The following is a 15,597-nucleotide window of genomic DNA, read 5'->3' as shown; positions in this document are numbered from 1 at the left end:
CTAATTGTATCTACTGTCTTCACCAAAGCCCTATACAAATTTTCTGTACACTTAATCACTAATATAGTACAAACCTACAACCCTGCACATTACCAGCACCATAAGAGAGAAAGAGAGAGAAGGAGCGTGGTAGATATAGGTATGATGGATTAAATGAACATGCATGTTTTGGATATACTGTATGTGATTAAAGAAACAGTCGACACAATGTTTAAAATATTACATGGCCATATTTGGTGCTTTACTTTAGATTAGTGGCATTCATCTGGCATTTTTGAAGAATACAGTACAAGTTATTTACCTTTAGTAACAAACATCCAACAGACTGACATATTACCAGTGTTTTAGTCAAAGAGGGACAGTCACACAGAAAAGTTGTCATCGTCAAATCTCAGAAAACTTGTGATACTTTTCAGCACAGCACGTTAAAGGTATGTTAAAGGTGAAACCTTATGACATAACATGGTGCTACAGAGAACTGTTGTGTTGAAAAGAAGCACAAGATTTGGTGTCCCAAACTGCATTCAACTCTGCATTTTTTCTGAGTGTTGGCAGAAGTCAGTCTTCCTGTGGTTTGCAGGCCAGCAGGCAGAAATACTTCACTCCCACCTCAACCTCTGTCTCTGCAGACGTCTCCTTCATCACCGACAGCAACCTGCGGAGAGGAACAGAGGAGGCAGGACGTGTCATTTGTCAATCATTGAGTGCAGTTTGGGACAACATATCTTTCATCAGAGCATGTGTTGATAGGATAGTACAGTGTGTGTTACTCCTGCACACGTTGAAAAGCAACACATCAAGTGTGTTGTCCCAAACTACAGTGAGGAGGCAATTTGAGGAGGGATAAACCTTTAACACAATTTATGATGCACTATTGACTACAAATTGGAGCACCCAAAGATCTGCTTTGCACTTTTCCAGTTTACTTTGCAGTTTACAATTTGTCCACAACATAGGTGGAAGGGATATTTTACACTGCATGGAGAGAAGTAAGTAACATTTAACTTAAAATAGAGATAGTTACCGCTTTGTTTGGGTGTGTATTCTTTTTCATAATTTTTGAGAGCATTGTCATATTTAAAGAAATGTGTGTTGTGTGTGTGTGTCTACTGTACATATGTGTACTATGTAAGGTGTGGTTCACCTCTGATTGATGTCCTTGGAGAGCCTGTTGGCCTCCTGTGGGTTTTCTCTCAGCAGAGCCTGATAGCTGGAGAAAGACTCCAACATCCCCATGTAGCTGGACAGAGGCATGGCCCTTCTCACCCACACACACTCATGCCTGTAATACACAAAAACACACACACACACACACACACACACACACGGATGCATGCATATACACACACACGCACAGACACACGCACACATACAAACAAACTAATGGGTGATTTTGGTGAAGAAATACATTCTCTTTTCTCTACATTTTTTCCAAAATGGTTTAGTATGCTTTTATTTTTATTATGACAATGTTATACCATCCTTCTGATCATAAACATGCCAGCATGTGCACAGACAAACTGCAAAGGTAAAGAGAATGAAGTCAGTGAAACCAGTCCCTACAGAATTTTGTGGTGTTTTTATGTAATTATTGCAACCAAATCATTAAATTTGCTGGAGATTCTCAAGACAAATTTGCAGTGTTAATTTGTTAGAAAAGATCAAAGAAAACTCTAAGTCAGAAGACAAAATTGTGATTATCATGTTGTTGACAGGAGTGTCGATTAGAATATTTCTTACATTAATATAGCAATGAATTTTAAAAACTCTAGTCCTGATTGTTGGTCTTATTTTTAAGGATGAGAGAAGATTTATGTAGTAAAAATGGAGTGACTGGCAAAAATTGAAATACCTTTTATATTTACAAGGCCCTCTTAAATTTGTGAATAAACTTGTGTTTGCATATCACACATTTCTGGAGGGACTGTGAAATGGAAGATGAGAGAAGGTAAACGAATATCTTCAGATCTGTGCAGCATGAATGAATGAATCTGGAACAAAGATGATTGAGAAAAAGCTGTCGTCACTCACCACTCCTTGTCCGGGTAAGGGAGGGAGTCGTAGGCCTGTCGGTAGAGCTCAACAGAGTTGGGACCAAGGTGGGGGCTGCGGTAAGGTCGCAGGGCCGCGTAAAACTGACAGAAAACACGTAATGAAACATGGAGTCATTATGGGTGTAGAAAGGTTGCCTGATTCCAAATTTGCATTTTGCTTCAAGTTGTACTCATTGATGTGTTTACTTCATCCATTCAATGCTGAGGAAGCTCCCACATGTAGCCATATAAGCTTAAATTAGTACATGCAGATTTGGGTATGTATGCAGGTACAATGTATCCAAAGTGTTATATTTAGTGTTGCTACATGGACCTTTTTCCTCATTTAGTGACCGGTCAGTCAGCAAAGAAGAGTAGAGTAATCTGGCTTTACTTTGTGCACTTTATTTTGTAATTTCCAAATTTTCCAATTAAAGGAATTGCGGTTGAACTCTGTCCTCTCATCATTTTAGAATGGTATTGAAAAGATCACATTTAACATTGTTCTCTTTTCTAAAAAGTACATTTTAAATGAGATACTTTTTACTTTTACTTAAGTAGATTTTTACAACAGTACCTTTACCTCTACTTCAGGAAAATATCAGCAATGTAACAGTACTTCTACTTGAGTAGGACATTCTGGTACTCTTTCCACCACTGAGTATACATGAACAATAAGTGCTCTCATGTGTAAATTCTTGCATGCACCTCTTTGCAGACTTGGTTGAGTGTGTGTGAGCAGCAGTCAGGGAAGCTGAGCTCCATGTCCATGGTGTAGTTGAGCAGAGCCAAGCAGCCGCGGGGCTTCAGGACCCTGTGGGCCTCCTGCAGGAAGCGCGGCCTGTCGAACCAGTGGAAGGCAGACATAGCCGTCACCAGATCCACTGAGCCGTCACCAAACGGCAGCTCCTCAGCAAAACACTGCCTGAAGGTCGACAAGTAATGACATCCAGTTAAAACGTTTGACTAGTTAGGACCTGGTGAGCAAAGACAGAAAGTTGGAGCATCAAAAGTGAATTTTTTTTAAAGATGTATTGTGCTTTTAAAATGTATTGTGTCATTTACCATTTTGACCTATTCTTATATCTTTATTTGGCACTTGTCAACATAGAGGACATGTTGACATGTGGCAAAAGCCTAGTAAAGTGAAAGTACAGAATGTAAAGCCTTACCCTTACATAACATGCTATATTGCCATGGAAATTGCAGATGCATCTGTGTTTCACTTTCACTTACTTATTAGCAATAAATGAGGATTTGTTAAAAACAATTCACATAATTTGTATACCTTCTGAAATTCATTTAATTAGAATCCTGTTTCTGAATGTATTTAATGTGTGCGAGGCCAAACAAAATAGCAGGATTTCACTGACAGTAGAGTGCATTTTCACTTGATCAGTTGTATGGGCTTTACTGCATGGCCGAGTTTCATCAGACAAGGGGCTCATTGTGCCTGCCTTGGCCCAGAGTGAATACTGTAGCTTACCAGGTTCTCGAATCTAAACAAAAGAGGTGAAATTGTTGCCTGATTCTGGTGGAGGATGGCCCTTGCCTGTCGACAGTGTCCTGCAAAAACCTTAAAACTGCAAAATGCCATTTTTTCAGGAATTGAGAAAAGCTGTTTGATGCTCATGCATTTTTTAACATTTCACCATGCATTTTAATCAGGTTAGCTTGATCCTGGAGTGAGGAACGATATTCTACCTGAGGGGGAACAACATCGACTGTCAATTATAATGAATTTGGAATTTTTGTTGAAACTTTTTATTGAGGAATATAGAGTAAAAAAAACACTGGTATCTGAGACATTTTCCAATTTTCACATCAATTTACAATTTAATTATCCCAAGCGTATAAGGAAAAAAAACAGTGGAATAACCTAATTTCCCCCTAACCCACAATCTCACTCGTGTTCCTCTGTAGAGGAAACCACGAGTATAGGAGAAAGTTCTTGCAGAACACCGTCAGCATGTCTCTTACTCTCAGTCAGTGTAGTTTATGTGAGAAACCTTGTGTGCAGACTGTTTAGCTGAAACCCAATTGCCTTTGAGTGTATCCATGCTGACCTGTAGGTGATGTTTGGGCCCTTAGCATGCTCCAAGGCCACGTCTAACTGGGCAGGACTCACGTCTGTCCCCACCACAGAGGCAAAGTGGCCGGCCAGCAGCACCGTGCCTTGACCCGAGCCACAGCCCACATCCACTGCCAGGTCAAAAGGCCGGCCTTTCTGAGAGAGCAGAGAACACGGGCACAGGACAGAATGTTTAAAGACCCCATGAAATGAAATGAAAATGAAAATGAATATGAGAGGATGTTGGGGCGGGACGTAATGCAGTGAGGGATCATTCAAAAGTCTAAACCAATGGAATATGAGTCTGGGAGAGAAAGGCAATTTTATTTGATGGGAGGGGTGTGGAGGGGCGGAATTGTTCAGAAATCTGATGGTTTTATTGGTTAGAAATGTATATTTACGCCTACTGGTGCAGCATGAGGTCACCATTAAAGATACAGTGTTAAAAGTAATGGGAGTAGGGCTGTCGCAATAACCGCAATATTGCAATACCGCGCTATAGACAAGCCAACCGCGGAGGATGGCAAGCAACCGCCACAACCGCGCTATGTTCACGTTTTTTCTTTTTTTCATGAGGCTAGGTACTTTACACTTCAATGCGTGTGTATTGAATGTTAAATAAATTCATAATGAAAACAATAAGAGTGTATTGTTTCCCGCCAACAGCGTTTACATGGAGCCTTTTAATCAGAATAGTAGCCCAATCAGAATAAAAATGCCTCATATAAACGCCTCAATCAGAATAAACTGGCCGATCCGAATGAAATTTCATTCCGTTTGAGAGGGGTGGTTTAACCCTTTCATAATCCGGTCATGGATAAAATTTCGTCATGTAAACACTCATTCTGGTCGCTTTCTTTACTCGCCTCTTTCTGCTCACGCATTTAACGTAAGTCACGTCAATTACGGGTTACCCTTTTTTTCCGGGAGGATTCGAATGGATATGCTTGTTATTAACCCCGGGGCGCTCGGGCTCGATGTAGGCAGCGCAGCCAGATTTTATATCAAGTCCTGACTCCGCCTCTCCGGGCCAGTTTCGGTTTACAGCGGTAAAAATTACAAATGGACCCAATCATTGCTGGGGCAAAACAAAACGTCTTTTTCTGACACGAGTCGTGTGTTTTGATAAAACTGTTGCTTCATCAGAAAGAACAGCAGTAAAGAAATAACTGATGCAGGTCCATCTTTTAAAAACGTAAGCCCATGTTAGAGTGCTGGAGTCGGTGTTTTGCGCATGTCAGAAACTTTTATTCTGATTACATACTGTGGAGCATGTAAACGCACATCTCAACGCGATCGTTATATTTAGCTCTCATGTAAACACTTGCGTAGCAATCTTCCTTCGGAATGATGTCATTCAGAATGAAAAAAAATGTCTCATGTAACCGCAGTCCAACTTGGCACTAGATTTAGCGACTTTTCAGAACCCCCTGGCGACTTTATTTCTTAAAAGCGACTAGCGACAAATCTGGCAACTTTTTCTGACCATGGGGAACAATGTTAAAGTGTTGAATCCCAAAGCATTTGCCAATAAATTGCGTAGCCCCCCTCCCTCCGCTGCGAGCGGAGACTGTAGGTTATATATTGATATGCAAATTAGCATGTGACATCATCCGGCGACTTCTTATCGCATACGCGCTGTTGAGCCACCCTAAATCACCGCAGGGGAAATTCTCATTCTCATATTATTCTCATTAAAATATTATTGAGACATTAGTTATGACACGATCAAATGCCAATGAGAATGTGTCATCTGCTGCTTGCTTTTATTTCACCTAGTTTTGGAGTTCTCAAGCATGTGCTGCCATGAGTCCCTGCTGATGGGGGGTAGAGTGGTAAGTTAAAAAAAAGAAAACAAAAACAGCAGCAGGGAGTGGAAATAATGAAAGATGCTCAAAGAAAGCAGCTCACAGGAGATATAGAATGTAGCGCTGATGGTCGTTATCACAATTCATTTTACAGGGATATTTATTTAGGGGAAATCTCAGATGTTTTGTCAGGAATCAAACTACAAAGTCATTTCTTGAAAGGACACAATATCAAACACATATCCGTATTTGTCCTTCATTTGATCTACAAATGAAGGATTATGTATGATGTATATTTACTTAAATTTATTTAAAAAACATAAAGAAAAAGAAGGGTACAAATAGGATCTTTGCTATCCTCTCATTGATTACTTTTTTTAAGTTAATAACATAGATGCCACCCCACTGCCGACCCCTTTCTTTTCATACCTGTTTCTCCAGGAAGTCGAGCACCTGTTGTATCAGATGATCTGATGGAGAGATCCTGTATTTCCAATAGGAAGCGGCGTGCTCCTTGCCTTCAAACAAACGGTGAGCCATGAATAGTCGGTGCCTCAGTCTCTACCAACTATCTCTCTAAATACGACCCTTTCTGTGAGGCAGACAGCTGATCTAGCATGAGTCTAAAAAGTACAGAGATTGAATTGAAATGGATACAACGCTTTCTTTCACAACACTCGTCTATCTCTTTCTTCCAGTGAAACAGAAAGGAATTCGCTCTCTCTCCCTCCCTCACAAAAGAGGTAAACGGTGGGGTGCTTAGGAACAGGGAGGTCTCACTACCCCCATTGGTATGTGGCACGTTTGACAATTAGGGCCTTTAAAGGGACAGTTCAAAAACTCAAGTTTCCAGATGATGTCGAGTCTGTATTTAATTTCTGTTCAGTGTGTAACAGGTATTATAATGATGCTAACTGTATTGAACATAATTCATAAGCGTATTAAATGGAAATTCAAGTCTAGCTGAAGTCAAGTCAGAGGTCTGTGTGTGAGTAAGGGGTCAACGTCGGGGTCATGTGACAGTATGTGTGCCTGTCAGAGCCAATCAGAGATCTCCCTGGAGATGGAGGGGGAGGGGTCAGAATGCTATGTGGCTTCATTAATGAGGTGAAGGTTTACTCTGTTCTGGAGGTAGGAGATCCACTTGTTTACATGCGTACTATGACATTAAAGTCATGTCTGCACCAGTCCTCTGTCTCAATGAAGTCATGAAGTCTGGTTTCTTGTATTTCTCAATCTCTTGGTATTGTTTAACCAAGGGCTGTTAATGTAAAGTTACCCATTGTCAGTGTTGTAGAAATTTGACTGACACCCTTAGAGATACCTCTGGTGGTCAACAGATCAAATTCAATCTACTAACTGGTGGAAATGATGTCACATACACCCAGATGTGAATTAATTATCTGATTGGTCGACATTATGCATAATGTCGTAGTCCCTGAACTTGTCAAAATCTCAATTTTTTGGATTGTCGATGGGTGTTGAAATTTCCAACACTGGATATTTATTCACCAAAGATAAAAATTATTGTTATGCAGTGGAAAAGCCTTGGTTTTGTATTTGACAATTGATGCAGCATTTACAAAATTTAATGATTTTTACAAAACTTTTTATTTTTTTATTTTTATTATTTTTTTTTTTTTTACTTAAGCACCGATTGTAGATGGCTCCACTTCATTCATGATGGCCAGTACAAAGTGTGTGGTACAAAGCGTCTCGGGAGAGCCACGCCCCTTTACCTTACTGAAATTTGGCAGAACATAGAGAAAGGGCACTAAAGCAGCTATAAAAAACATAGATCCAACTAGAACTAACTGAAAACATGATCCTGCCTAGAAATCCATAGCAAGCTTTTACTGACTGAATGAAATGTGTTGCATTGTGTCTTTAAACTGCCATAGGCATCTATGTTTCCAAGAGCTCGGTTGAAAAGCTTGAATCCACATTTAAACTAAAATATTCAAGCGCTCCTGCTGTGAAACAACAGTGCTAGGCATCTTGTATTTCAAAGGTATTTATTTTTTTCAGTTATGTAACTTCTCAGCATGAATTTAAGGCAGCAGGGGATCAGCTACAGTATGTGCTATTGGCAAATGATTTATTCATTTTGAAGAACTTATTTTGAAGGTGACTTGAGAGTGAAGATGATTCGTTTCTGTGAGAGAGTCAAACAGTTTTATTCCAATATAAGACCATTTGAGAAAATTGGCACCTACTTATACAAAATGATTGCCGGTATGAAAGTTAAGCACATTACAGTGTGGGTTATTTTTTTAAAGTTATGAGTTATCTTAAGACCTTGGTTTATGAAATACTTCTGCTTTTGTGGATAGAATCAGCTGGGTTTTTGAAATATTGAGTGATTAATTCAAAGTGGCAACATTTTCCCAAAATGGATATATGGCATTTTAGAATTAAACCCTATAATTTTTTTTTTTTTTTGCTTGTTTTTTTCTACCACCACAGAATCTGGTTGTGAGTTGTTACTGATGCCCTATTCTTCTTACACCACACACAACTAAATGGATCTGCAGCTTCCTACTTTTCCCTAAACGAACTTGAAAGCAGACTCTCTCGAAAGAGCCAAGCTTATTATCAGTACAATAAATGAAATGGCTAAAGGCAGCGTGTTAAGGATTATTTTGTAAGCCTGGTCAAAGGTCTTCTCTCAGCTGACTTATCCACTTGGAGTATGCTGAATTCATATTACACAAGAAAATCACAGGGAAAACAAAGGAAAATTGGCACAAATTAGGTTGTTTTATTGAGAAAGTTTCCAAAATTCAACCAGCACACACTTTTCACGAGTTTCAAGATTTGAAAGTTTTGTAGCTCAGAACTTATAATTTGCAACACAACCTTTCTTGGACACAAACACAAAAACACACATACACACTGACACACACACACACACAATGCTGTAGTGTTCATGATTCTGGTTTTGATGCCAGGATGCAGAAATAGCCCAGGTTCAGCTCCATCTCAGTGTCAGGAGACGTGACTCCCATCTCCTCCAGAAACCTAGGAAGCAGGTCAGCGATTGGTTAGTCAGCTTACTAGTGATAGCACCATAGATCAATAGGATTGGCTATTAAAATGAAAGTTTAATGTTTCCAAAATGGGGGACTGGAAGATTGAAATGTATTGTTAAAACCAGGCATGCACAACTAAGTTACAGGTTATATCTGTAACCTGTAAAATTTGTGCCTGCATGTGTAGGTGTGTGTGTGTGTGTGTGTGTGTGTATCTGTGTGTGCATATTTGACCTCTTCTGAGTATTGAGCAGCAGGCCTTCAGCAGCCTGGTGGTCTTTCCTCCTGTAGGCTTGGAACATGGACCAGGACTCCATGAAACCCACCAGGGCCCGCACCGAGATGGAAGAGCTCACTTGGACACACTCAATCCTCAGTGAGAGAACACACACACACACAACACACACACATGCAAAAACACACACAGACACAAACATGTAAACACCGGCACAGACACATATACACACACAGATGTTGAAATATGTTGGCACAGCAAAGTGATTTTAGGATGAAAGGATGTCAGTCTGTAGATCTCTGTCGCTTTTTAGTTAAAATAATGAAAATTAATAAAGCTTGTTCTATTATTATACACTGATTATTTACTATTCATAAAAAATATAATGTCAGAAAATTCTTAGATATTGTAGCATGCATTCAAAACATCAATAACAACTGCAATTTGTTTTAAAGGCAGAATATTTGTGTGTAATTCATTTACATCAGTTTGTCAGAAAAGCAGATGACAAGACAATCATTTTTGGGTTCGTTTAGTATATTATTGTCTTTCTTTGTCAGGGAACAAAATGACTGGCTTGGTGCTGTGTTTAGTTAGTTTCCTGTCTTTACCATGGAAACAGAACAGCAAAGTGCTGATTTACTCCTTCGCTATATATCTGTCTTTGTTTGGGGGGGAAATGACAGTTTGACATTCTAGGTGATTTCTGGTTCATAGTTAGTTACCTCTCTTTATCAGAGAACAGATCCTGAAATGACAGAAGAGTAGGGCAGTGATTTTTTTTTCTTTGTCTCCTGCTGGTAAGGTCGTTAACTCTCTTTGTCAGGCAGTGAATTTAGATCAACTGGTGTGGAGTTGGTGCTGGTGTGGGAGTTACCTCTCTTTGTCAGGGAATGGGATGGCAGAAAACAGCTTTTCCAGCTTATTGTTGGCTACAGCCACCTGAGTGCTGGTGTACGGGGACAGCACTTCCTTCACCTATAAGGAAATGTGTGTAAATGTTTTATTATTACTTCATTATGTATATATGTATGTATGTAGCAGAGCATTGATGCCTAAATTGTTCATTATAATTCGACAATATAGATTTCACATTGTAAATCCACACCCACCTCCTCATAGATGCGGTTCAGTCTGTCTCCACAGGCTCGGTAGTGAAGCCTGGTGTTAGTTTCACTGTAGCCCAGCAGAGCCACGCAGCCTCGGGGCTTCAAAACCCGACTCGCCTCAGCCAGGAACCGCTGCTGGTCGAACCAGTGGGCCGCCGACGCCGCTGTCAGCAAGTCCACAGAGCCATCCGGAAACGGCAGCTCCTCTGCTGTCCCCTTCCTGCAGGGAGAGCAGACACATCACATCGGTATGCCCAAATATTTCTACTTGGGCAGAAAGAGACTAGCCAGAAACACACAGTTTTACCTGTCCTCCCAGTGGAACAGAGGCAGCATAGTTAGTTAACCGCTCTAACAGCCAGGAGGGATTTGATCCAGCATTTCACCCAATCATAGTCTTCTTAAAACTTGAGCTTCATGACTAACTGGTTGGTAGATCATTTCAATGTAAACAGTGGCAGTCTGTATCCTGTTTGTTCAGCATAGCACTGAATTCCAACAGTTAAACAAGCGCAATCAACATGGCTTATCGTATCCATATGGAAGACTTAAACCTGAAGGTTGTCAATCATAAACAACTAATATACTGTCACTTGAGCTAAATTTATCCCCCCCCCCCACAACTTGTTATAAATTTAAACTTTCCTGAGCTTGGTAGTAAAACTCCCCATTTATTCTCAGAGTAGCTAGAAGATACTAAGTGTAACTTCATCACATCTCACACAGCAAAACTAATAATGATTTTAATCCGAATTTTTGCTAATTTAAATATAGATTTTCGAAGAACTTACTTCAGCCTCATGTTAAAACCTATTTGTAGAGCTAAATTACATGCAAAACTAAAATTTGCCCAATGATTTCAAGGTAATACTTTATTTCCAAAGTGTAAGTTGACTGAGCACACTTGCTTGGTTGACCCCTGTTATTGTCCTGACATTTACTTCTTTCCTTACCTGGAAACTTGACCCTGACAATGTAGATTCCCTACTTGGCTAGATTACCTGCTAGGCTGAAAAAGCACTGACCTTTGTAATCTCTCTCACATATGAGCGTTCTTTTACAGCCTGTGTGTGTGTGTACTGTATGCTTGTGTCAGAGAGAGAGAACGAGAGACATGGAGAAAGAAAGAGAGAAGAGGTAGAGCCAGTGTGTATGAGGGAAATAGAGAAACATGGTGACAAAGCTATATATACTGTATATATATACACACACACCGACACTCTGACTCACTCCTACCTGTATGTGATGTTCGGGTAGCCTGGCACGGCCCTCGCCTCCTCCAGCTGACACTCGCTGATGTCCATGCCCACTACTTCCTGGAAGTGCGGCGCCAGTAGCTGTGAATTCTGACCCGTCCCGCATCCCAGATCCACCGCTAGCACATGGGGCTGCCCCTTCTGAACAGTTGTGTACTTGTTGTCATTACGTTGAAAATCAGTGTATTTTGCATCATGTACAGTATCATTTTGTTTACCATGAAAATATGAAACATGCCCTATTGAAATGCTACATATCACATATTATGAAAACACAGCAAGCCTATATGTTTCACTTTTGTACTTTAGAGAATGCACTTTCTACACTACTCACTACAAAACTAGACAGAATGACCTTTATGTATACATACCTTCTTATCCATGTATTGAAGTATGATCTCCTTGAGCTCATCTGGAGGCACGAAGCGATACTTCTGGTAAATGGAGGCATGGTCTTTCCCTTCAAACAGGCGGTACGTCATGGCGCTCTTTTTTTTTTTACCCTTCTCTTTCTGCTCTACTGTCCTGTCCTTTGCTCCCAACTCCTCTCCGTAGTTCTGATGTGTCCCTCCTTATTCTCTTTCAGTCTCTTCTCTTGTTTCCCCTCGTTTTGTTGCTTTGCTCTAAACTTCTCCCATCTCTTCTTTTCTTGTTGCCTCCTGTTAAAGCCCTTTTCTCTCTTCCGCCGCTCACGCTCTTCTGATCTGTGCTCTCGTTGCCCTTTAACTCTTCCTCTATCTATAACTATCTGAAGTGTAGTACTTCCGGTCTTTTTGAGATCAAACAGTGACTCAGCAGCAGTGAGACTGTTAGCCAGTCATTCAGAGGGCAGACAGACAGGCAGGCAGTTATTGAGTTTAGCAGTTCATCAGTCAGTCAGTGAATTATACAGTCAGTCAATCAGTCCCCTCTCTCTCTGGCAGTATAATCAGCATCTATATGTTAATCATCATCTGGAATAGATAAGACAGCAAAGGAGATATTAGGCTGCATTTACACAACATGTAACACAGATCTTTTCTTTTGATGACTTTCTAAACAGGCATGCAAAGATCCGATATGCGGCACAACAGGTTAAAAATAAGCTACTCTAGCCTGCGTGAAGCCAGCCTTAGGTATTCAAAGGAGAATCTGGTGAATTTTTAAGTCTGTACTAAAGCTGTAGAGCTGCCTACTATTACTGTAGTTAGTATGAGTCTCACAACACTGGATTAGTACAGATATAGCTACAAATTTGATGGAAGAGCAACACAGATGAAAGTAGAACAGATATATTTTGTTTGTGGAAAAAGTTGCTTACTTGAGAGCAAGCTGCGTGTGAAGCCGGGTGTTCGCTCTGCGGTATGAACTCAGCTGCAGATTTGGCAACAGTGTAAATCAGAAGCAGGGCCTCTTGCTTAACCGTTGCATGGCCAGAGTATTTCTGCACATTTTAACCACTGCATGTTGAGATAATGGGTCATATTATGAATATGAAAAATGCAGATTAGTCGGGGCATTTATCTGAAGGGGGGAGTGAAAGGGGATGGCAGAAGAAATGGTTAAATGAATCTCCCTGTGGTTAACTCTAGATTTTAGTGAAACAATATCTACAACCACAGTCTAACATCTCTCCACCCCCCTTGCTTGTCATATCTCTCTGCAGTTTTCTGCCATGAGTAATTCTATATCTTCCTCTGCAAAACTGAACAGTGGAATGCCTCAAGGTTCCATCCTGGTTCCTATTCTCTTCTCTATTTACATGCTTCCTCTTGGTCATTTGATTTATAGACATAACATTTCCTTTCATTGCTATGTTGACGATACAGTAAATCCTAACAATACCAATAGCCTTGACACTCTTAAAGATTGTCTAAGTTGGTGGTTCCAAAAAAAAAAAGTTTTTGACAAAAAATAAATAAATAAATAATAATGATGTTAATAATTTTTAGTAGATTACATTTTTTGTAGGAGAGAGAGAGAGTGTGCGTTCAGAGGGAAAGCCAGTCCACAAGCATGAATTTAAAAAGTACATAAACAAATTGGTTGCCAACTGTTACATCCGCGCTGAATTTGTCGATACACCAGCAAAGCTAAGTCTGTGAGCTGCTAGCAGCTAACTTTTCCAACAACTTCAAACACTACAACATGGAGTAGTGGCTTCTCAAAAAGCCAGCCAAAAATGTGGAACAGCAAGACGAGCTACCTACAGGTACTGCTGATACTCCACAGGCATCCTCCTTGACCTTCTCCCCGACTGAGAAGCGCACAGCAGGTAAGGGCGATCAGATAGAGCCGTCTACTAAGCAAATACCAGCAAATAACAGCAGGAGTTTTAACAATATGTGGAGTATTTTCTAGGCAAGAAGGAGGAACTGCTTAGGCAAAAGACAATAATACATGCACAAGCTACCATACCCACCAAAGCCCAGGTGGTTTCATATGAAGTGGCATATCTAATTGCTCAAACAAAAACGGGAAACCCTCTGCAGCAATTGCCATGACTCGAGCAATGCATGGCAAGAAAATAGCAAGTGCACTTGAGAAAATTCCCCTCTCAAATGGTACTGCACAGCACATTAGTGACATTGCCACCGGTCAACTCAATGAATGAGTTAAAAAAGGTAGATTTTCTTTGCAATTAGATGAGTCTACAGATATATCAAACGCTGCTTAGTTAGTAGTGTGAAGGGAAACTACGAGGATATGTTATTCGGTTCTGCTCTGGAGGGAAAGTGCACTGGTGACAACATTTTTTGCAAGACTGACCGTAAGATGCGCAAGGAGGGGAAAACTGTGTTGGTGTACGCACAGACAGGGCTGTGGCTATGCAGGGAAAGAACAAAGAACTGAAAGCCAAAGTCTTGAAGGTGACACCACAGGTCAAATTTGCACACTGCATCATCCATAGAGAGCCTTTGCTGCCAAGACAGGCCTTACTGATAGAACAAAAAGTTCCTTGGGTATACCGAGAGGAATAGATGGTTTTCCTGTATCATATTAGTCCTGTTTTAGCCACCTTACACTGGCTTCCAGTTAATTTTAGGATTCATTTTAAATTTTATTGATTTCTTTCAAAGCAACAAATGGCCTGGCTCCGGATTTCAGAGCTGTCATCTCCCTATGTGCAGAAGCGTCTTAGATCCTTTTGACTGTTCCAAAGGCTAGATTAAAGACTAACGGTGATTGAGCCTTTGCAGTCAGGGCACGATTTGCCTGAAAAGATACATTAATCTAACTCTGGATCTTCTTTTAAGATCCACCTGAAAACTCACTTTTATTCACTTGCATTCAATTATCTTGTTTTATGTTATGATTGTTCTTTTGTTTCATTTCCATTCAAATTAGGCAGACATCATTTGTCCATAAGTTTGTTTAGCTGCTATAAGTGTATGTATGTTTTTTTATTCTTTCAATTGTGAAACACTTTGTACTTTCCATGATTCCAAATTTGTTGTTTATTCTTCTGACACGTTAAACCGAAAGGCATCTTTGTTTTGGGTTGGTTACCCAGGTTGGACCTTCCAGGGTGGTGCAGCCTGGTTAATTGCTCTCTAGGGATGGAGATAATGACCTGTTGACCACTTCAAACGTGATTATTCTACATTCATGTAACATTTTAAAAATGAAACATACAGCACCACGTCCCTGGGGTTCTCATTAAACTGTTTTGTCAAAACATTTTTACAGCTTTTGGTATCAGCATCACATCAATGGAGTGGAACTAAACCCACAGTTTCTAATCACATCTGATTTTATTTGAATCTTTTGCTTTTTGCAATTCTTTAAAGAGTTAAACACTATTTGTTTCGCTAAACCTCTCGTGAGGCCAATATACAGTGACCATTAGGTCATAATTAGCTGTATCAAGCTTGGCTATACTCAAGTCTGTTCCCTAAGGCACCAGGTACATACACCAAGGATATCATGGCAGAGGTGAGCATTAGGGAGGGCAGCAGGTCTAATGACATTCATTACAACAACCTTACATCATTCATGGGCTACTGTGTATGGCTTGTTGTTCTGTGAGATGTCTAAAGATAGATAAAAGATTACATCACATCTGTGTCTTAA

General features: G+C 40.2%; 2 protein-coding genes across 2 annotated transcripts; both read right to left on the bottom strand.

The window, feature by feature from the left end:
• Positions 1 to 558: 558 nt before the first annotated feature.
• Positions 559 to 6,452, bottom strand: LOC139912899 (putative methyltransferase DDB_G0268948). Its single transcript, XM_071900819.2, has 6 exons — positions 6,342 to 6,452; positions 4,100 to 4,260; positions 2,742 to 2,958; positions 2,032 to 2,135; positions 1,145 to 1,282; positions 559 to 655 (listed from the first exon to the last, which is right to left on the bottom strand). The coding sequence occupies exons 1-6, from the start codon at positions 6,450 to 6,452 to the stop codon at positions 559 to 561; spliced, it is 828 nt and encodes a 275-aa protein (XP_071756920.2).
• A 2,381-nt stretch (positions 6,453 to 8,833) lies between these two features.
• LOC139912898 (putative methyltransferase DDB_G0268948) lies at positions 8,834 to 12,041 on the bottom strand. Its single transcript, XM_071900818.2, has 6 exons — positions 11,916 to 12,041; positions 11,525 to 11,685; positions 10,292 to 10,508; positions 10,057 to 10,157; positions 9,179 to 9,316; positions 8,834 to 8,933 (listed from the first exon to the last, which is right to left on the bottom strand). The coding sequence occupies exons 1-6, from the start codon at positions 12,024 to 12,026 to the stop codon at positions 8,840 to 8,842; spliced, it is 822 nt and encodes a 273-aa protein (XP_071756919.2). The 5' UTR covers positions 12,027 to 12,041; the 3' UTR covers positions 8,834 to 8,839.
• Between the last annotated feature and the right edge of the window lie 3,556 nt (positions 12,042 to 15,597).

Source organism: Centroberyx gerrardi, chromosome 10 (assembly GCF_048128805.1).
Source record: "Centroberyx gerrardi isolate f3 chromosome 10, fCenGer3.hap1.cur.20231027, whole genome shotgun sequence".
Lineage (NCBI taxonomy): Eukaryota > Metazoa > Chordata > Actinopteri > Beryciformes > Berycidae > Centroberyx > Centroberyx gerrardi.
Note: the sequence above shows the minus strand (reverse complement) of the source record. Positions and strands in the feature narration are given on the sequence as shown.

Bases quoted from the DNA above. Each gene is read 5' to 3' on its own strand.
- LOC139912899 (XM_071900819.2), bottom strand. From the start codon at position 6,452: ATGGCTCACCGTTTGTTTGAAGGCAAGGAGCACGCCGCTTCCTATTGG. The intron at 4,261-6,341 runs GTATGAAAAGAA...CTGCTCTCTCAG, and splicing joins TCGACTTCCTGGAGAAACAG to AAAGGCCGGCCTTTTGACCT. The intron at 656-1,144 runs GTGAACCACACC...TCCTCTCCGCAG, and splicing joins TCCAAGGACATCAATCAGAG to GTTGCTGTCGGTGATGAAGG.
- LOC139912898 (XM_071900818.2), bottom strand. From the start codon at position 12,026: ATGACGTACCGCCTGTTTGAAGGGAAAGACCATGCCTCCATTTACCAG. The intron at 9,317-10,056 runs GTAACTCCCACA...TCTCTCACTGAG, and splicing joins CCATTCCCTGACAAAGAGAG to GATTGAGTGTGTCCAAGTGA. The intron at 8,934-9,178 runs GTCAAATATGCA...CCTGCTTCCTAG, and splicing joins CTGCTCAATACTCAGAAGAG to GTTTCTGGAGGAGATGGGAG.